The sequence below is a fragment of the Lutjanus erythropterus genome, chromosome 17 (genome assembly GCF_056507025.1).
Source record: "Lutjanus erythropterus isolate fLutEry1 chromosome 17, fLutEry1.hap2, whole genome shotgun sequence".
Lineage (NCBI taxonomy): Eukaryota > Metazoa > Chordata > Actinopteri > Lutjaniformes > Lutjanidae > Lutjanus > Lutjanus erythropterus.
Window position 1 is genome coordinate 21,650,544 of NC_139333.1, and position 22,301 is coordinate 21,672,844.

The 22,301-nt window shown below is 39.1% G+C and overlaps 1 protein-coding gene across 1 annotated transcript in view; it reads left to right on the plus strand.

Moving 5' to 3' along the window:
• Positions 1-22,301, plus strand: part of LOC146312176 (proteasome activator complex subunit 4B-like) — a 59,747-nt gene that overhangs the window by 24,195 nt on the left and 13,251 nt on the right. Inside the window, exons 18-40 of the mRNA XM_084741214.1 lie at positions 1,535-1,602; positions 2,218-2,421; positions 5,784-5,941; positions 8,027-8,122; positions 8,247-8,302; positions 8,447-8,503; positions 8,609-8,664; positions 8,777-8,875; positions 8,970-9,032; positions 10,213-10,308; positions 10,523-10,654; positions 12,584-12,793; positions 12,878-13,014; positions 13,203-13,256; positions 13,550-13,679; positions 15,065-15,146; positions 16,393-16,546; positions 17,003-17,069; positions 17,983-18,108; positions 18,385-18,537; positions 18,650-18,754; positions 21,800-21,891; positions 22,102-22,233. Of these exons, the coding sequence (XP_084597340.1) occupies positions 1,535-1,602; positions 2,218-2,421; positions 5,784-5,941; positions 8,027-8,122; positions 8,247-8,302; positions 8,447-8,503; positions 8,609-8,664; positions 8,777-8,875; positions 8,970-9,032; positions 10,213-10,308; positions 10,523-10,654; positions 12,584-12,793; positions 12,878-13,014; positions 13,203-13,256; positions 13,550-13,679; positions 15,065-15,146; positions 16,393-16,546; positions 17,003-17,069; positions 17,983-18,108; positions 18,385-18,537; positions 18,650-18,754; positions 21,800-21,891; positions 22,102-22,233 (2,527 nt within the window). The remainder of the gene's footprint in view (positions 1-1,534; positions 1,603-2,217; positions 2,422-5,783; positions 5,942-8,026; positions 8,123-8,246; positions 8,303-8,446; positions 8,504-8,608; positions 8,665-8,776; positions 8,876-8,969; positions 9,033-10,212; positions 10,309-10,522; positions 10,655-12,583; positions 12,794-12,877; positions 13,015-13,202; positions 13,257-13,549; positions 13,680-15,064; positions 15,147-16,392; positions 16,547-17,002; positions 17,070-17,982; positions 18,109-18,384; positions 18,538-18,649; positions 18,755-21,799; positions 21,892-22,101; positions 22,234-22,301) is intronic.

The following is a 22,301-nucleotide window of genomic DNA, read 5'->3' on the forward strand; positions in this document are numbered from 1 at the left end:
TTTAGAAGTTAAAATCTGGATGATTACATGAGTGCTTTCCAAGTGGGACCATGACAGCGTATGAGAGAGACAAGTCTACAGGGAGACCAAAATGACAGCGTTTCCAACAACAGTAAACATAACTATTGAGGCTAATGTTAGTTAGCATGCTAGTGATGATTAAAACTGAGTTAAAATCTCACCTCCAGTTCCTGCTGAATAATAAACAACCCATTTTGACCACATCTCCCCAAACATTTTCTCATCCAGACTTGTTTAGCCTTCTGCTTTTGTTTTTTTTTTCCTCACTGCAGAGCATTTCTACAGTGAGCTGTTGCACCATGTCAGCTTCCATTTAGTGCTTTTTGCATGATCACCTGCTCCCTCTTGCGAGCTAATCGTATTAATATCCTGTAGTGTGTGATGCAACATTATTGTCAATTTTTTTAGTGTGTGCATGTTAGAAATAATGTGTGTAACATGACATGATTTTAAAACGTCTTTAATCTGAGCCTGGATTTAGCTAGCAAGAAATATGTATATGTGAAGATGTGTAGCCATATAATAATTTGTTTTTATTTTATTTTAATAAAAACAGTCAAATTTGTAGAATTATAAAAGATTAACAGCATCAAAGTACAGCCATGCAAGCAACTCTGTGAGACTACACAGTACATGGGGACAGCCAGCCAGGGTGTAGTGGTAAATACAGAGGTGGGTAAACTCTGAGTAAACTTAGTTTTATTACCTTGTTTCCTCTCATTGATTCACTGCCTCATTTGAAAGAGGTGGATAAAGTGAGTTTACTTGAGTTCATCTGCCCCATTCCACCCCTGAAGACGGCTGTGTTTAGCTAACTTTTGCATGCGAACATACTCGCATTTACATGGCTAACATGTTGATATATATATATATTTTTTTATCAGGCATAATATTTACCATGTTTGCTTTCTCAGTTTAGTGTGTTAGCATGCTAACATTTCCTAACTAGTATTACAGAAAGTACAGCTGAGGCTGAGGCTAATTTTGCGGGTATTTGATCATAAACAACAAATTACATTGCTGACATGATGGTGGCTTGAAAGGAAAAGTCAATGCATCACCAAAGTTATTTCAGTTCATTCTGATGGGGGGACGTTTGTGTGTACGAAATTTCTGTGCATTCCATTTAATAGTTGTTAAGACATTTTAATCCTAACCACATATGTTAACCTCATGGTGGCGCTAGTGGAAACGTCTGTAGGCCTTATCCTCCGGGGGACAACAATGTCTGTACAAGATTTCATTTCAATCCATCCAGTAGATGTTGAGATATATTTTAGTCTGGAAGTAGTTACTGACTGACAGACCCACACCGCCGTCCACAGCATGACTGAGAACTGAGATGACCCCGAAATTCAGCAAAATGAGCTCAGTCTGTCTGGGGAGCAATACAGTACATTATTCAGCTCCTTTGTGTATGTGTGTGTGTGTGTGTGAGTGTGTGTATGGTGTGTGTGTGTGTGTGTGTGTGTGTGTGTGTATGGTGTGTGTGTGTGTGTGTGTGTGTGTATAGATCAGGAGCTGCTGGGAGAAGACGAGCTGGATAAGGAGCTGCTGTGGAATCTCCAGCTGCTCTCCGAGGTGAGACGAGGATCTATCACCTCCCAAGGGCTTCAACACTATAAAAAATATGAATCCTACATTTATTTCAGCTGCTTTGTGTCTTAAAATGTTATTTAATCTTAAAAAGATTTAAAAAAAAAAAAAAAAAAAAAGCCTGCCTGTTGGGTCGGCATGTTTCTTTACAGATCAGTTTTTTTTGTTGGAGTCATGCTTTATTTCCTTAACTACTGCAGAAGTGATTTGTCTTTTCTACTTTGAATCGAGGCTTCAGTATGTGTTTCTACAAAACAAAACACTTGAAATGTGTGGAAAAAGGATACAATTGTGCTTGTTTTTAAAGAAGAACAATATAATTGTGACATTGTATGAGGAAAAAATGATGACCAAATGACATTTTTTGCAGCGTGCACCCTGCTCGGTCATAAATATCAAAGAGCTTTGTCGTTAACCAGAACATATTGATACCCTTTCTGTTTTGTTTTATTACTCCTGGGAGCTTAATGCGAGTGGGAGCGAGCCAGATGCTGTGATTTACTGGAGAACCTCAATATTTAAGACACAACTCTCCACTGAATTGCCAGTGTCTGTGTGTGCGCATGTACTCTACTGTGTGTGTGTTTGTGTTGTTTTTAGGTAACCCGTGTGGATGGTGAACAGCTGTTAAAATACCAAGGGGACCTAGAGCGGATCCTGTGCGTGTGTGTGCGTCTGCGCTGTAAACGTGCATACACACTCGCCTGCAATCTGCTGGAACACACACTCCGGTCGCTTTCCCTCATCTACCCCACCGAGTACCGCAGCACCTCTGGAGGCTTTGATGCTGACCTCCCTATACGGGTAAATACACATCTACAAAGCTACACAGCACAGACGAAGATCCGTTTAAGTGACCAAATAACGTTTAATATTTAATTCAACAAGCGAATATTAAAGTTGAAGGGATAGTTAGGATTTTTGGAGGTGGGGTTGTACGGGTACATGCACACTGACATTTGGCCAGGAATTGAGTTTCCTGACATTTATATGAACCTGATTTTGGTGCCGAGGAAATACACAAAGCAAAAAGAAGGTGCAGAAAAGTGTTGATTTGGTTGTAACACCACTAGAAGATTTGTTCACAGAATTAAAGTGGCAAGGACACCAAAGGATATTGTGATTGTATGCGGATGGGTTTATACAGATATCTTAATTTTATTGCAATCTTAGAGAGACCTGTGTGCATGCAGCAGTGTTGAGGATGTGCAGTATAAATGAAAGATGCTAAGTAACATTAGTCAGTACAGTATGTAATTTAAGGCATGATTTTACCCTGAAATCCAACTTAGCTGACCCTAAGTCCATGTTTTCAGCAGTCTATAAAAAGATTGCTCTGATTTCTTGTTGCGTCTATTTGCACAGTCAATCAGACAACAACTCTTTCCCATTTTTGATTTGTTTTTTGTGTTGTGGTGGCATTCAAGTTGAATGCTAACACTGTCACTCAGTAGTCTTTTTGCAACTGCAGTGACTCCGTCTACTGTGACATTACGTGCATACCCTCTATTCAAAGTGCTTCTCTAAAGTGGGGGCGTGCCGACTGCCATTTACTGAAGGTTGTACTCTGACTATGTACCTCATACAACCCCACTTCAAAAATCCGAACTGTCCCTTTTAATCCAGTCTCTCCACACTAACTGTGTAGTTTCAACTATGGCTTATTTGCAAACTTCCTCCAGTGCAAATTGGCTGTTATCACAGCTATTACATGATCTAGTCAGAAACAGAAAATGCTAGAAGTACAACCTTTAAAACTCCACTTTCTGGCAGTTTAATTAAATGAGATGTTACAGGTTCAGTAATTGCAATTCAATTTCTGTTTCTATTAAGAGAATTAGAAAACATTTATCAAATTGAAATTAAATGATTACACCGCTGGACCAGACACTGCTGATACTGCTCTCTCTCTGTCACCGTCTGTCTTTATCTCTCAGCTTTGATTTCACATTTCCTTCTTTGTACAACAAATAGACTTAACGTAACTAAGTAATGCAGATAAATGTATGTTCTTCAAATGTGAAGAGAAGGAGTTTGATCATAAACTGTAAAGATGCCCTCATTCAGGAGGATAGAGAGGAGTCAAACTGGGAGTCAGGACCCCTAAAAGGGTCAGTAGATAAATCAGATAAATCAGAGGGGTTAAGAAGGTGATAAAAGAAAGGAAAAAAAAATCTTTCTGTTCTGTTGATTTTTACACTTGTTAGAGACAAGTGATGTTTTCTTGTGTAATGTGCAATACTTCTGCTCTTTTAAAAATCTTTCAACTGATAGGAAACAGTCCAGATGAGCTGCTCACAATTCATATCCACACATTTTTTTATGGATTAAGTATGGGGGGGCAAAAAATGTATGTAATGTTAGATGACATCATGTGGTGAGGAGATCCTGCGTGCTCCACTCGAGTTTGGGGTGTTTTGGGTAGTTATTGCTATAATAGTCTGCAGGTGCAGGGAAGGATTCCAGTGTTTCAAAGAAAAATTATACAATCAATCACCTGATCTACTTTCTCAATACTGAGGCCACAGGGTTGTTGTTGCTGTGCAACACATTTGTCACTCTACCAGTGAAGCCTGATTCAGTGATTGACATGATTGCATGTTACCATTCCAGATGCACGGCTCCAAATCATGGTTGGAAAAGCTTTTTTATGCTATTTAATTTGCTTCAGCCTGGCTTGTAGCTGTAACTAGCTCTCCAGTTGAGACCAACTCTGCTGTGAAGAATGCAGGAAGACTCCATAGTACCTTTGTTTGTCTTCTTTGGCAGCAAACACTACACACTTTAAGGTTTTGAAGTTACTATTATGCTGCAACCTGAGCTTATCTACACAATTTACAGCTGATTTAAGCAAGTTAACTACCCTCCATGAAGCACTTTTCTGTGGTTGTGAGCTGGTACTCTTCTATCACTTTTACAACAAACACATTAGACTACATCACATATGCAGGTTACCTACAAGGCCACCCCGTCAGGGGCAGTAACACACAGATTCAGAGCAGCAAAAACACACTACACCTCATATAGATTCAATATCAAGAATAATATAGCATATGCTATGACTTAATTTGTGGTTCTTTCAAATGCCAATGGAATTTATTAGTGAGTGGCAATTTTACAACTGCATTTTTCCTGCTTTGCAGCAGGATAAAGAAAGATTGTGCCAGTGTTGATTTTAATGAGTCAGAACAAGCTAAAAAGGTTTGGAACAACTGATTGCAGTAATGCAATGATACAGTGAGTCTGTGTAACATTTTGCTCAGAGTTAAGAGTTGTTCCTTCTCTAGCTGGACATTTTTCTGTCATTGTTTTTCTTGAATTAGCAAGATAGCTAGCTATCTATGGAGGAAGATGACATTCTTAATAGCACTGACAAAGCTCTGATTGGTAGACAAGATAAAGATGAATGCTAAAACAAAGTGTAAAAGCAGGACAAGCAGAGAATGTCACTTACACATTAACATTAGCTACCATAAGCTTTAGTCAAAGAAGCCCAGTGAGGCTGAGTGAGTACATTTTTGTGCTAAGGTTTCATTTTGTGCTCAGTTCTCCTTTTTAAAAGTTACATAATCTCGCTTTAATGCTACTCAATATAAGTTCAAAGGTGATTTCTCTTTTGTCTGTTTTACTTTGTGGCAGCAGCAGACAAACAGCAGCTGCTGGCCGTGCAGTATTTCTGTCATTCTCCAAGAGAAAATAGTTTGGTTTTTTTTAGACCTTGATCATATTTTGTCATGTTTTTGTACATGAGTTCAGGGGAAATTATGTCTGGTTTAATGTCTAAGTGGCAGTAATTACACCTACGTTCTTCTGCTGCTTCCACAATGTCAAGTACTGACCTTTTTTCATCTGCAGTTCATGATCACTGATTCTGTATTTTGTTTTGGTTTGAGTTTCTTTCATTTTGAGTTATTTTACTTGTTGTATTCCTCTGCTCATCTGTCATCTGATAGTAGATTAGTTTGTTGCATAATTTGTTTTCTTCTGTGCATTGATTAGTGTCCTTCCCTGCTACGTGTGTTTCAGATACTTAAATACTAGCAAATGACACAGGACTGTGGTTTTGAGGTGGACTGGTTGTGCTGGTTTGCTTGCCAGTTGTTCCAGTGGAAAAACTCTCTACAACTTTCTGAGAAAAAAATACTTTTTTCTCTCTCTTTCTGCAGGACTGGGGCAGAGCTGGAGATGTGGCAGCCTTGGGTGTGTGTTGGCACGTGCCTAGTAAGGAGGAGGAGGACTTTGTTTTCCAGCTGTTGTCCCGCCTCCTGCACCCTGAGCTGCAGCGAATCAAGGGCCACGTCTCTGGAGACCAGCCAATGAGCAGGTGTGCTGTCGTTTTTCTTTCCATTTTTAGATGTAATCAGGCACACGCACAAACAAAACAAAGAAACCCGCAGCCTTTCATTACCAATAAATTACATTTGTCTGTGTTTAAAAGTGAAACCTGAAGTTTAACATCTGTTTATAATATCTGTCTTCACGCTCTTGATGAAGCCTAATCAAGAGCACAGACAGGGAAAAAGTTGAATTTAGCTGCTCAAGAATAAATATAGACTCGCAAGTAGATTCACAAAACACACAGACACACTGGGCTTAAGGTTCTTGGGCACCGTGCCTGGAAAACATAAGTTTTAAATTCATATAATTCTTAGCTAATACATGGTACACATTTCCTCCTGGACGTTTTCACGATTATACACTTTTATTTAACTCAGGGTCCATGGCCAGAATACGACCTGACACCTTGTTTTATGTGGATCACGACAGCTTTCAAATAATATAATAGAGAGGCAAAGTTGGTGGACCGCCATTGGGCCTTAATTTAGATAAAATATGAACTGTAGTCAGTGGTGAGAGACAAATTATATTTTGATCCCGTTCAAATTGTGCCATAAATTATCCATATGATGCTAGTCAATATAAAATATAACTTTATAAGTCAAGAAGTGGCAGTTTGTCATTAAACTGTTGAAGTGTCAAGCTGTGAAGATGCGTAATTAGAAAGACTTCACACCCAGAAGCCGCTGAAGCTACAATGCCTGTGTCTTTTCGTACTGGAATGTAGTTTCATGTGCAGCGTCATACTCATCCTTTTCCTTCCCGGCTGATAAAAGGACCAGGAGGTGCTGATAAGACACATCAGGTAAGATAGCGTTACGACGGGCAGCAAGATTGGTGATAGCGGCGTATATTGTGAGAGACGAGAGATGTAGTTCACTTAGCGGTTTTGCACTAAACTACAACAAACTGTAACTTTCTTGTCTTGTAAAAATGTCTTTAAATTGACAATCATCACGTGTAATTCTTTGTGACACAATTCAAATGGGATCAAAAAATTATTTGTCGCTTCCCACAGACCACCATTCATATTTCTTCCAAACTAACAGCCGGAAAGAAATTTCATGCTGTTATCTATGCAGTGAAGACTATATTTCAGTTACTGTCAGATATCATCTCAATATCAGCTGTTTCCAGCAGTTACACTCTAGCCAAGTGATTGCAGTTAGTAACCTTAATAGCAGCAGCCTTGCAAAATATCCAAGAGAAGAAAACCTGAGAGATGGAAAAGCAAAGACATATATGTGTGTTTCATTTTTCAAATTAATGGTATATTAGTTAAATAACACTTTATTTGATGGGGTTGTGCATAAGACTGTAAATACAGTGTCATAACATGTCCTGACACTTGTCATGAACATGAAAGAGTCTTTATCAATGTTTATGACTGTTGTCATTAGGTGTTGTTTATTCAGTTATGTCACATTAACCAATAATATCTTTGTTATGACATGATGACATTAACTGAGACAAGGAGTACCCCAGAGCTCAGTCAGCTAATGAAGCTTGTAGTTCCATGGCCAACCAAGCTAACTAGCCAGCTACAGATAACAGCAGACAGCTGATAGCTAACTGTAGCAACAGGTTAACTAGCTAAACACGGTCTTTCCAACAGCTTAATGACCTTTTAATGGCGGCTATAGTAGGACTGCACGAAATGGTAAAAAAAAGTCGTATTGACTGAAATTGTGATTGTGATATGTGACATGATTAGTGGGAATTATCATTTTTGCATTATAATTTTCATTTTTTGCTGGAAAAAATTGATATTAAAATTCTGCATTTCTGCAGTGCAGTACCTCATTATAATACTGTTTTCTTGTACATTTTTCTTTTTTCCAAAAAACAGTGATTTGATTCTGGTTCAGCATTTTGGATGTTGTCCTTGGCCCAATTGCAGTTATGATAATATTGCAATTAATTGTGCATACCTAAACTATAGCCTTACATTTACAACCGTGCCTTTGAGGGCCATCATAATGTGGCCCGGGATGAAATAGAGTTTGACCCCCCCTTCTTTATCCCCTGCACACTACAATGGCAGGACTGTAACGTGTGGTCTGATTCACAGGGAGGAGCTGTTGCAGAGTCTTGCTATTGTGCAACACTGCCTTCTTGGAGCTGGAAGCATGCTGCCCCCTCTGGATGGACCACACGTATCTGACCTGTGAGTCCTGCAGTTACACACACACACACACACACATACACATATATATATATATATACTAAAAAACACAAATTTTTGTGCAGGCTTGTCACGTTTTTGCTCCTTATATTTTGTTTCCCCTCAGCGTGCCCTCCATGGTAAATCTGGGGGAGATCAGGCTGCATATAGGTGTTGACTATGGTAAGAAAACAGACGAACAAGCTGCCACATAGCACACGTGCACACAAGTAGTCGCTCCGTCGACAGTTTCAGTGGGTGATGATAAAGCCTCTCATCGTGCATTCTGTGTCCATACGGGACGTCTGTGTGTCTCCTCCCCTCCAGATGATTCACGGGAGAACTACAGAGAGTCCATCTGCCAAACCATGAGACTGCTGCTAAGTGAGTGAAGACTTTAACTCCACTACACGCCAGCCCTAAATCCTCACTTTGTTTGGACTGTGATTGTGATGCACAGTTAATCCTTATACACTTTGTTCAATCCAGATCACATCTTGGAGCACTCTGAGGATGACACAAAGTCACTCTTCGTCATCATTAAGGTGTCCAGCCCCTGTGATTCCTCTATTATTCATGTGTGGAATGTCATTATTCTATCCTGTGCTAGGCCCGCCAAGGTCTCACAGTGCCCTTTGTCTGTCTTTTTGACTACAGATCATCAGTGACCTCATGTTTTTCCGCGGCACTCACAAGAAGGAGTTTGACTCACGCTGGAAAAGCTTCACTCTTGTCAAGAAGTCCATGGAGAACAGGGTGAGTTGGAAAAGTGCAACAAGGGCGTCGATTGTTGTGAGTGTCAGTGACTCAATTACAGCATGATTTAAGTATGTTGTCGTTCTTTCTGCAGCTTCATGGGAAAAAGCAGCACATTAGAGCGCTGCTCATTGACCGGGTTCTGCTCCAGCATGAGGTTAGTACAACACACACACTTTGTTCAGGGTCGCAGATGTAGCTGTAATCACATCCATGTGAAATGCACATGCACGGTGCACATCACCTGCCGGTTTAAATAGGTGCCAATCACAGTTACATACTGTTGCCAAGCAAATGATTTCCTGCAGTTTGACCATTTAATTTTCATACATAGCTATAACATTAACTTAAGGACATGTCTTTCAAGTAAATTAGCATTGCATACAGCAGCAACAAAAATACACCCAGACACACAAGGTACAACAACAACAACGCAGCTGACAGCAGCAACAATTCAAAATCCTCCTCATGGTTTACAAAGCACTTGCTAGTCTGCCTCCACAGTACATTTCAGACATGCTGTTAGTTTACAATATCAGCAGATCTCTCCGTTCACAAAGGTGGGAATTTGTTGCATATGTCTAGGGCATTTTCAAAGTATGGTGAGATGGCATTTAGTATTTATACACCTAACAGCAGAAATACATGTCACACAGGTGAGACATAGCTGTGTTTTTTACCTTCTTCACTGAGCCAGCTGTGTTTTCTGAGGGGATTTAAAGTAGGATTCTTCATAGTAATGCAGTTGTTTATGCAGTGTGTGGAAGCATAGCCTATATTACCTGGTTCTGAATGAATGAATTAGATTATTTTAACTAGAGGGTCGTGGAAACACGTTGGTTTGATTGATTTATTTTAATGTGTAATGTAAATACACCCACAAGGCTTCTCTGCTACGTTGCATTGCCTTTGGTGCAATGAGGATTTTATTTTAATCGTTTTTAAACAGATAGTACTTGTCTTTGCACAGAAATATGTTGTTATGTGTCCCATTTATTTTGGCAGATTTGAACAGTGTGCCTGCTGATCTTAGAGTCGCTCCAACACTGTATTCTGTTAAAAAACCTTTTCAGTCGAGCTTTTTCTTGAATCAACACACTGTATTTTTAGAGCATATCTTTGTATGTATGTATTTTCATGCATGTATGCATGCATGTTTCTATTTACCTGCACTTTATTTGCCATTTTATTTAATTTTTATGAAAAGCACTTTGAACATATTTTGTATGACATGGTGCTATTCAAATAAAAAAATTATTTGATTTGAACTGAATAAAATTCTCAGCCAGAAGTTGATATTTTTATAATACTTGAAATGTGTGTTTCTGTGTGAGTAGATGAGGAAGCTGGTGGTTGAGGGCAGTGAATATAAAGTGGTTCATCAGGAGCTGCTCTGTAATCTGCTGCTGCTTTCTACCAGCACTTACAGCCAGGTAAAACCCGCACACTTCACACACACAAGACAAATTAACAAGAAAAATTCAATCAGAACATCTGTTGGTTCCCATTTACCTGATGGTATTAACATAAATATCTCTGGTGAAACAGAATCTAATTGAGAATGTATGCATGTACATCTGTTTGTGTGCGTGCGTGCGTGCGTGCGTGCGTGTGTGTGTGTGTGTGTGTGTGTGTGTGTCCTTGCAGGTACGTAGCAGGGCCCAGGCAGTGCTGATGGCTGCACTGGGAACCTTCAGCTTCTCCTACAGAGACCTGATTCCCCGAATTGTGCAACTGCTCTCACCTCAACAGACCAATGGCACACAGCAGCAGTTTAAGGTACCACACACACACACACACATGCGCGCTGTAGCACATGGTGACACACACAGTTGTCACTCTGGTCTTGCTCATTATGGTCACTGTCCGTGGTGCTGAAACTTGAAGTCAGTCCAGAACTGTCTTCAGTATGTATTTGATGGCTCCACTGGCCTCCCTGTGCTGTTACCTGTGGCCTTCAGCATTGATTTTAAAGTTTTACTGCTTGTTGTTAAGACAGCTAGGCCTTTCCCCTTCCTACATTGTTGCCCTTTTCTCTCCTTTCACTCCTGAAGTCTGCTTACCAGTTTTTGCTGACTATCCCCAGAGCTAGAGTGGAGACTAAGGCTGTCAGGGCAAGAAAAATCCTGTGAAAGTCTTACATTAGATATCAGGCGAGCAGCATCAGTGTCCTCATTTAATAGTTTTACATTTCTATATTTCTACATATTTTAATATTGAATAATTGAATATTTATCTTTCTTATTTTTGTGATCTTGTGAGTTTATTCATTATTCTATCCTTTTTTTGTTTATGAAGCACTTTGTAAACTTGTTTTGAAACATTTTTGAAAAGTGCAGTGTAAATAAAGATTATCTTTGTTTTTGATGCAAAAATGCCATGGCTAAAGCTTAAGGCTCTCACTGTACTGATAGCTCTCAGTAATTTTAATTGAGCAACATTTTGATGGAACAGAGATCTTCCTCAGGCACTGTCAAATCACCATCACAAAGCAGAACAGGCAAGATGTAGGCATAAACACATTCATCACTCTGACTCTGAATGAGAAGATCACAAGTATCAATCAGGTCAGGTGGACCAATCAGAGCAGAGCTGGGAAGCAGTGTCTGATGCTGACACATGGGTGACAGAGCATGCCTCTGTAAAAAGAACATAGACGCTAGTATAGGGTATGCGCATACAAAAAACTTTTCCAGATGCTGAATCAAAAAGGCAAATTGAAAGGATAAACTTGATACCATATTGATGCTTTAACAGAGCAAAAAGGCAGCATAATGTCATCATTTAGCCCACGTGTCATGAGGAAAAATGTGCCAGAGATTGCACAGAAATTTCTTCTTCTAATGTTGGTAGCAGGTATCCAGTGCAACCAAAATGTTCCCCGTTGTGTGTGTATTGTGAGAGAATTCGGACAAGAGCGAACTCAGTTTCATCGAAAGTAAGGCGAGAAGTACGGCGTGCAACTGAACAGACTCTCCTACGTCTGTATGTGACAGCCTGCAGCACAGCTCTGCTCCTGTTGAACCAAATCCAGACATTCATGACGAAACTGATTTGATTGAAAATGCAGCAATATGTTTGATATTTGCACATATACATAGCATCGCAAATAATCACATATTAAGCTTGTATAAACATTTATGAGTTATGTAGTGATGTAGTTATCAGAAAAGTAAACAGTCTATCTTTTCTGCATGAAAATTTATGGCTGCGTTCATCGTCGTTTCCATGGATACAATGAATAAACAAGTCTGCAGAGACTCCATGGAAATTAAATTATTTAACTTCTGCTTATTTTCAGTACTACTAAAAATATGGTGGTAACAGGAATATTATTTATTGAATATGTTTAGGGAAAATAACAGATGTTTGAAAGCGGATCATCATCCAACTTTCGGCGTCTCTGTATGAGCTACAGTACTTAGCTACTATCTTCTGGTAATTATTTGGCAACGTAATATCATCCATAGTCATAATGTAACATACATCCTAACAGTTGAATTTTAAAATCAATCATTTACATAATCTGGTAAACATCTAGATATTTGTAGATGTCAGGTATGGTTGTGTCCTTCAAATCCTGACATAAGGTCACACGTCTCTGATTCAGACTGTGAAGAATCCAGCTCTTTGCTTGTGCTTTAGATGTTTGTGCTACCGTCTACAGTTTAATTTAAATCATGTGTCCTTGTCTTGTGTGTGTCTCAGGGTGCTCTGTACTGCCTGCTGGGTGTGCACAGCAGTGTTTCTCTGGCCAATATGAGGGACTGGGACTGTGTCGGGGAGGTGTGGCCCGCTCTGGTCCGCTGTGGCCTGTCGCCCACCATGACCCTGGAAGAGCCTTCTATTGGCCGACTGCTCGACGACATCACCGACAGGATCCATCGCCAGCATGACACCATCGGGATCTACTTTACTGTGAGCAACATTTTCATTGACAGTCAACATGCTACCCTAATCTGATCTTTTTTTTAAATTATTGCTCCCCTTCTTCACTTGTAGGTGACTGAAAGCTGTGTAGAGGTCGCCAATTGTATCGTGGAGTCTGAAAATCCCACGCCTTGTTTCAAGGCACCATCTGTAGAGGAGCTGAAAGAGGGGCTTCAACGCCAGCGAATCAGAAATGTGGTTGCCGCAAGGTAGGAATATAAACTGGAGTTGGTATTATTTGTTCATTCATTTAGCTTTAATGCTGTCTTAGTTTTTCTCAAGGTTACAGAAGAGCCAGAGCACCATCATGTTTTATTTACTGTTATTACCATTAGTAAACGTAGTGGTACTGAAGGAGTAGTATGACTGTCTAACAGTTTCTTTCTCTTTTGCACAGAAAATATGAGAAGCTGGTCAATGATCTCTTGGATTGCCTTGAAGACAGTAATCTGTAAGCTTCCTTTCCAGTTGTTTATGTGTGTAAATGTTATGATGGCAGAATACACTATACAAGCTATGTATTCTGTTTGGAAAATCTAAATGTACTCTTCCTGTAGCCTCTAGACAGTGATCTTGGCCTGTAAATAAAAAAATAATGGTTGAAAAGAGAGGATATATGGTTTTTAGAGCAGAGAATTAACTCAACATTTTAGTGAAAAGATCCTATGTTGTGATACAGAATTGCTTGTTTTTTAAAATTACCAACAAGTCTTATGTTTGCATGTGCGTCTGCTTGTCTTTCAGGCCCTGGAAATTTGAGCACATGGCCACAGACTTGTTGTCACTCCAGCTGAGAGAAGATCACCCACTGCCCCCTGATGCTGTCCTCTTCTTCACGCAGAGCCTCATACATGACTCCATCAGCATACGCAAGGTTTTACGCTTCATGGACAAGTATCTGATATTTCAAAGTTCCTGATGCATGTGGATTACAAAATATATGTTAAAAATGTGGATCCAGGAAGCTATTTAGGAACCTCAGGTGTTGCCAAGTGAGACCTGAGCCATTTGACCTCCTCTCCCCCAGGGAGACCTGGAAGAGGACAGGGCACACAAAGTAGGAAAGAAAGACAGAGAGAGGAGATCTAGAAGGAGAGGGGAAGAGAAACTCACAGAGCTTGGTGGCATGTGGGAACACAAACATAAATAGAGAGATAGAAAAATGCAGTGTTATTAGGAACTTTATTCTTGTTGGCAGGGCAAATATGGACTATACGTATTAGGGTTAAAAGATTCATTAAGACAAAGACCGACCCAGCTAAAAGATAATGTTAACAGGTGCCAGCCCTGAACTCATCAAACAATTAGCACTAATTGAAAGTTAAGGCAAACAAATGTGTTTTAAGTAGTCAACATACTTGACTGTTCACAAGGTGTGCCCCTAGATGTCAGTCAAACTGTCAAACAGACTTTAGATTGTCCCTTCCAATTAAGTTTCCCAAAGAGAAAGCAAAGTGTCTTTCAGAAGATTTAGTTCTTTTTCTTTTTCTCTTACTTGAGCTGTCCCAACCAGCTGCATTTATTTACTTTCTTTTCAGCCCGTCCATTTATTTTGTTCATTGCATTTTGGGACAATAGTATCCATCGACAGCTCGGTCAACAATCAAGTGTTTTTCATTTTCACATTGGCTTTTTTAGATGAAAGATTAAAGAACTTAATTGTCATTGTGCAAGCAAAACAAAATAGTAATTTGATCAACCTCCAACGGTGCATTTGTATTAAGGGTTTCACATATTTATGAGTAATAAATAACACAGGAATGAGATAAAATATAAGCAATAAAATACAACTAAAAAGGATGTAAAAGCATTCGGTAGCAAATATATAATATAAAAACTAGAGTATATAGGGTGGTGTGACAAATACAGACCCATATCATATAGAATATACTTGGAATATACTATATACACTGTCAAAACCTGCTCAGGACTAGTGTGTAGTGTTGATTTGGGACACAGTTAAAATAGCATTTTTCTCTGGGGCCAGTGTGCAAAATAAAAGCATAACATGGGTGCAACAGTACAAACAATAGTTGACAGTAACAAATAGGCAAGTCCCAAAAAGGCCTCTGGAAAAAGTGCAAGTGTGTGTGGCTAAAAAATATGAACAGTACAACTAAAAGTAGCAGAAATATATTAAAAAATAAGCAGCAGCGCCATAGAATAATGTAAAGCTGAGGCTGACCATTGCATGCTCCAGCCCTCTATCATGTCTTGCATGACTCTACCTTACCTTTGTGTAATCTGTCTCTCCCAAAGGTGGCGATCTCAGCAATGGCTGGCATCCTCAAACAGCTGAAACGACCAAGAAAGAAAGTGGCTGTGAAGCCATCAGAAATCAGTGAGTGTGAGCACACAAGCACAAAATAACATTCATATTCAGTAAACAACTCTAACATTTAGTTCTTGTGGGTAGAATGCAGCAATTCTAGTGAGAATCCCTTCTCTCAATTCAGCTATTATCAGATGCAATCTCAGCGTCTAATTTTGATTAAATAATACATCATGGTGTTAAGACTAATTGTGTGGTAATTTCCCATTGAGTAAGCAATAAGACTGGAATATAAATCTACATTTGCTTGCTATTAGAAGATAAATTGCTTGAAATTAGAAAATCTTTTTCTTTCTTTCTTTTATGTTGAAAACCAAGACAACTTTTCATCAACGGCCAACACACACCCACCTGCAAGTGTAACTCAAAACATACTTATATCAGAATAAGGAATATTTTATTGACTTTATTAATATGGAGACACTGGATTATCCTACAGGTCCTCCCATTCAAGAATTGAAATAGATATAAGCATAGAAGAATTATAGGAAAATAGAAATAAGAGGTATGCAAGTATGTAAAAACATAAATGTTATACTACAATATATATAAATGTGTACACAAACAAACAATAATGCTGAATAATGGGGTCTATGAATAAGTGTATAAAACGGGAGAATATTTATAATAAGAGTATTGGTTGGTTTAAATCTACAGTATAAATAAATGAATGCAGTGTTAATACCAGTGTAAACCAGAGTACTGCAGTGTTAATACCAGTGTAAACCAGAGTACTGCAATGTTGAATTATTATTATATAGAACGGTGAATCCCAAAGTGTGGACTGTGGCCCCCTGGTGGTCTCTGACAGTACTGCAGGAGTGCCGTGAGAGGTCATTAAAATAAATCAATTAAGTGTTTTTAAATTTTAGTTTTGTAAGTTTGAAATTTCCAGAAAATATTCATGAATAATTTAAAAAAAACTAATCACAACTGATAAAACCAAACCATGGGAATTATGTTTAATTCTTCATTTTTCTGACCTAGTTTTATTATTTGGTGACCCATAATACTGGATTTCGTCATTGGTAGGATTAGTCTGTGTCTTGGTCAGTTGTGATTAAAGGTTTGGGTGAGCCACACAGGATTTTCAGATTTCAAATTGGGTTGTGACGTTCTTAAATTTGGGAATGGCTGGTATACAGTACTGCACACTTGAATTACTACAAAAAAAAAAAAAAACGAATGTACTGGAATGGGTGAAATAAATCCAAAACTTAACATGTATTTGTGTTTTGTTTGCATGTGTGTTCAGGCGGCGTAGACGATCCAGTGGGTGTGTGTGTCGGGGATCGTGAATCGAATCGCTGGATGCAGTACGACAGCAACAACCTACCTCTGAGTCAGGAACAGTGGGACTCTCTGCAGTGTGTGGAGAAGACACACTGGGGCTACTACTCATGGCCGAGGTAAAGAGAGTGACGGAGTGTTTAGGTGGTGGATTTAGAAACTGGAAGGCTGATTAACTGCTTGGTTGGACGGAGCTAAATCACTGATTGACTTAAGTGCCTCGTTGATTTGATGCTCGGCTTTGTGGCTAACTTTATGTCCGACTAACTGCTGGATGACTGATCTGGGCGGCTGGATAACTAGCAGGCTGTTGAAGTGACTCCCTGTCATGGCCTGGCCTAGATAAGGCTGACTGAACGACTTCCTGCCTGGCCTAGATAGAGGAATTGATGTATAGGTGGAGGGCTGGTGGGCTGTCTTCGTGCGCGGACGGCTTGCTGACTAACTGACTTTTTAATCATTCATTTATCCTCACTGCTTATGTGAAGACAGTATGTGTCTATCCATATTTTTCCTGTTTGTTGTTATCTATAAATCACAGCAGCAGCCTCTTCTTTGTCTCCTGCTCCTCTCAGAGAATTGATGATCCATGCAGCTTCTGAAAAGCCAAAAGATGACCTGCTGTATGAAGAGATGAGTGAGGTGTGTGCTCACACTGTACCACACATGAAGTCGCTCACTTGATACCTCCATGTGTACGAGAGATGGGAAGTAACAAAGTAGAAATATGTTGTTACTGTACCTAAGTGGAGTTCTCTGGAATCTGTACTTGAGTATTTATTTTACTGACATTTTTTTTACTTTTACTCCATATATTTCAACACAAATATCTATGCTTTCTACTACATACATTTCAAAATAGGTTAGTATTTAAGGGGAATTATTGATTGTTTTTATTTTGCATCATTACTTGCCACCTTTCTTATATCAGGACTGATTTCAGCCTATATGGATAGGATAATTCTTTTGTTTATCCATCAGTACATATCATGCATGACAGACCTAACAAGACAAAAATGGCATGAAAGACATAACATAGACATAATTTTGTCAAAGATGTAACAAGACAAAAACAATGTAATGCAACAAAATGTAAATGTCTGAAAAGACGTGATAAGACATAAAAGATGTAACAAAACAAAAAGATGTAAAAGATATGACAAGAAAAAAAATTTACATTAAAGATGAAAAAAGACGAGATGTAACAAGATGCAAATGACTTAAAAGATGTAATGTCAAAAACAATTAAAAGATGTAACAAGATGATGGAGAGAAGGTGAGGTTCAGTTTGCTTGGCACAGAAACAACTGATAGAAATGTCTGACAGAGGGTGACTTTTTACTATTTTTTACTATACTACTATATATTACTATATTTTTACTATATTTTTTAGTATATTTCAGAGCCTGTACTTTCTTTTACTTGAGTAATGAAGTTAAATCAGTTCTTCTACTTTTACATGTATCTGTATCTACTTGAATTCAAATGTGTGTACTCTTGTCACCTCTTAATATTCCTGCTATTACATGTGGCATTTGTCTTTTGTGTCACTCAGGGTGAGAAGATCGTCTTTGAATATTTCTCCGATGCGGAATTTATTGATCAGCTGATAGAGTTTCTCTCTCTGGAGGATCGGAAAGGAAAAGACAGCTTCAACCCCCGACGCTTCTGTCTGTTCAAGGTGCAATTTAAACTCTCAGTCTCAATCGATCTGGCAAACCTTTTACAAAGAAGTGACACAGCATACCACCGTGAGCCAAGGCTGAATTGAACTACGTAGAGCTGGAATTTGTGTCATCAACTGCTGTGATTCATTGTTGTCCGTCAGGCAGCTGACAGCTCACTTGCGTCAAGCGAATGACTGTAATCTGTCTTTCTTTTGGTTGAAAAAAAAAAAAAAAAAAAAAAAAAGAGCTCTTGGTTGGAACAAACCTTCATGCTCACGTTTGATCGACAGGGGCTGTTTGGTAACTATGGTGACGTGTTCCTGCCGTTACTATGGCCTCACCTGGAGCAGCTTGCCAGCGACCCCCATGAGAGCTCACAGCGCTGTGTGTGTGAGATTACTGCAGGACTAATCAGAGGCAGCAAACTCTGGAGTTTCAGCAAGGTGCTGGAGACACACACACACACACAGCAACAAATACACACACTGCACTACTTTTTGATAAGAAAAGTCAATATTAATAAAAACTTTCATTATTGTGTGTGTGTGCACTCAGGTGGACAGGCTATGGAAGGTTTTGTGCCCTTTGATCAGGACGGCGTTAACCAACATCACAGTGGAAACCTACACAGACTGGGGCACCTGCATCGCTACTGCCTGTGTGAGTTGCTCACATGCATACAAATAGCCTACAACACAACACAACACATCACAGCTCAGGGCTCAATACAGAAAATCGGGAATTTGTCTGAATACAATTCCAGATAAAAAATGTTGAATAGCAGATTTAAAAAAAGAAAAATCAATAAAACAAACGTTTGGGTGAAAATTGGATTTTGAAAACACCATTTGCAGCACAAGCAGTCCTTACTTTAAATTTTCTTGTCATTGTTATGTCGTTACTGTGGCTCTCGTTACCATCTCAACTATTCAGCATGATTGCTATGACATGTTGTGCAGCTATTCATAGTGCCCAGATGATTAATCCTAATCCAGTTGACTTTTCCTCTAGCACCACTGTGAGGCTGACACTTGTAGTTTTCAGTGAAACGTTTAATTCCAGTAACAATAATAATGATAAACTTTATTTAAATAGCAGTTCTTATAACATAGAACACAGCTCAGAGTGCTTAGTGCTTAATGGATAAAAATTTGATGATGCTAGTAATCAAAGCAAATAAATATCCCAAGATATGAAACTGTAAAATAATTTCAAAAAGGTAAAGTTTATTAAAAGCAAGCTCATAAAAGTAAATTTTGAGCTGTTTTTTTTTAAATTTTCAATAGAAGTTGCTCATCTGGTGAGAGTTTGTTCCAAATCTTTGGTCCATAACAGCAGAGAGCTGCTTCACTGCATATATCGTGAGTCATTTAGATGACTGTTAGATGAAATTTGGTACAGACATTCAAGTCCCCCTCAAGATGAATTGCAATAAAGTTGGCGATCCCATTTTAATTTGTCCAGTATCTTGCTTTGCCAAGTTTTTTTGCCATTTTTTTTCTACTAAAAAGATGTTAAAAAGAACGACCGTGACCACCAATGAAAAGATGTTCAAGAATGTTCAAAAGGAAAAGTTTTTTCACAGACTAGTTGAAGACATTGATTAAACATTCACATTTAGACCGTATTTTAAAGAAATTTTTTATCGTCCACCATGTGAAAATAAAAGCTTTTCATCACTTTAAAAACTACAACTCAACAGTTCTCAATTCGAAGCCAGAAAAAAAAAAGTTAAATCTCACACAGGACTCAGATCACAGTCTCCTGGACAAAAGTCCTGTGTTTAACCTGTTTATCCACCGTGTCTTCCTGCCTGGACTTTTCTGCCCCTTTTAGAAGAAAGCTTTTTGGAAAAGAGGCCAGAAGACTAATTTCTCCCTCTACCACAAGTCCATGCACATATATCTCTGGAGTAGTCAAAGCTGCAAGCAATACACCAAATATTCATGCACATTAAGCTAATTCTTATGATGTACTGGAAGCTCGTTGGCAGCACAAAGCCTTTATTGTCATTTTTTATTGTCTCCTTTTCATCCTACAACCATAGTTGCAGTCTGAACTTTGAGGTTGGGGGTTCTCAACAAAAAGGAAAAAAAATCTAGAGGAAATGTACTGTCTACAGTAGAGGTTTTATATAGATGAAAATTAATAGGATACCACCAGGAGCATTTTCATATCCCTATTATGCCTGAGGAGTGATGGAACATTTCGAGAATTATCATAAAATCTGAACTCACACAAACCGCAAAACTTGGCAGTAAATCAGATACAGAGCCCAGCTATTCTCCACAGACTAGTGGATTATGGACTATTGCACGCAGTGTTTTTTTTTTCAGTTATGATAATTTACAAAAAACATGGCCCGTCCACATAAACCTGTAGTATTATCTAGTAAGTCGACCCACATCCTGCGGGTTCATTGGTCCGTGCATCACTTCAGGCTACCATACCGCCTAATAAGATGAGAATTAATGTTCCACTAGGTGGCTCAGTGATCCCCCTTTACCAGTGCGAACTGAGCCCATCCCTACAACTGAACAAATTTGTTTTGTGACGTGTTGTAACTGCATTTTAGCTGGTTGAAAAGACAGCGAGAATAGGTCTTAGACTTTCAGACCAAATATCATTCAGTTGTAGACTAGAAATCAACAAATAGATCTCAGTTGGTGCTCACTGTGTAAACAAATACCTGCAGAACTAACAACATTTCCATCAGCTTCAGTTCTATTTCGTGTTTAGTGCTAATTAGTAAATGTTAATATGCTAACATGCTAACCTTAGATGGTAAAATTACACCTGCTAAACCTCAGCAAACCTTAGTCACGATTAGGTTGCCATGCTAGTGTTAGCATTTAGCCTAAAGCACCACTTTGCCAAAGTACAGCCTCACAGAGCTGCCCTCATTTATCTCTTCATTATAACCAGAAGATTTTTTTTATTATTATTTTGAAACTGTGGTCTTCACTGATAGACAGCATTGAAACATCTTGTTTCAGCAGGAAACATAATTTTTGAATCAGTTAGGACTTAAAATTGAGTTGAAATCAGTTTAGACTGATTTGCTCCTCTCTTAAACGTACCATACATACTTAAACCATCTTCTTTTGGTAGTACTGTTGACTTACAGTCATCTGCTAGGAAATCAATGTGTATCTTTTATGTAGGGGTAAAATTTACACTAAGTTTGTTTATGTTGTATAATACAAAGAGCGCCTACTGTTATATATACTGTTACTGACACAGGGCCTAGTTCTCTGTTTGTATTGGAACTGACAGTATGGGAACATATGCATACAGTTGTGCAGTGGTTCTCAGATATGGGTCCAGGGGGCTGTGGCACTTTGACAGAGAATCGATATTTATTTACAAAAGGCTTCATAGTTCAGTTAATCATATGTCATTTATAAAATCTAAAGTAGTTCATAATTTGCATTCTACAATTCTACTACATTCAACAATCTATAATATAATAAATATAGTTATGTATATACATAAATGTTCCTCCTGCTAGTCAAGCACGTGTCACCCTTTAAGGTCCCTCTAATCCAACGTTCATAAGGGGGTCCCTGGTGTATTTTCAAATTTGTCATGGGTCCTTGGCTGAGAAAAAATGAGTACCTCTGCCTTTGTGGATGTATACATGCTGCCAACCTGAAATAATAGTTCCAAAAATAAGCCTGTGTTGTACCGGCCGCTGTCCAATAGGAGGGCCGGGACCCCAGGAAACTCCACTGGCTGTTTGAGCTGCTGATGGAGAGTCCGCTGAGTGGAGAGGGCGGCTCGTTCCGGGACGCCAGGTATGTGCACGTGTGTGTGTGTACGTATGTGCATGAATAACTATAGGCAGAGTATGTGTTTATGCCATCTACAGTATTTCAGAGGTTTCTGATTTCAGACTGCAGTAGTAACCTGAGCTGACGTACGCTGAGCTGACGTGCCGCAATAACACGACGACGACCCCCCCCCCCCCCATTCCTCGATCCCCCTGTCTCTTTTGTCTCTGTCAGTTTGCTGTATGTGCTTCAGGGAGGTCTGGCCCAGCAGCAGTGGAGAGTTTCTGAACTGCTGCACAGGCTGCTGGCGTACCTGGAGCCCAAACTCACCCAGGTGTATAAGAATGTCAGGGAGCGCATTGGAAGGTACTGAATTAACTCTGTGTTATCTCCTCTGCATTACATAATCACACTTAAATAGGTTAATCTAATTA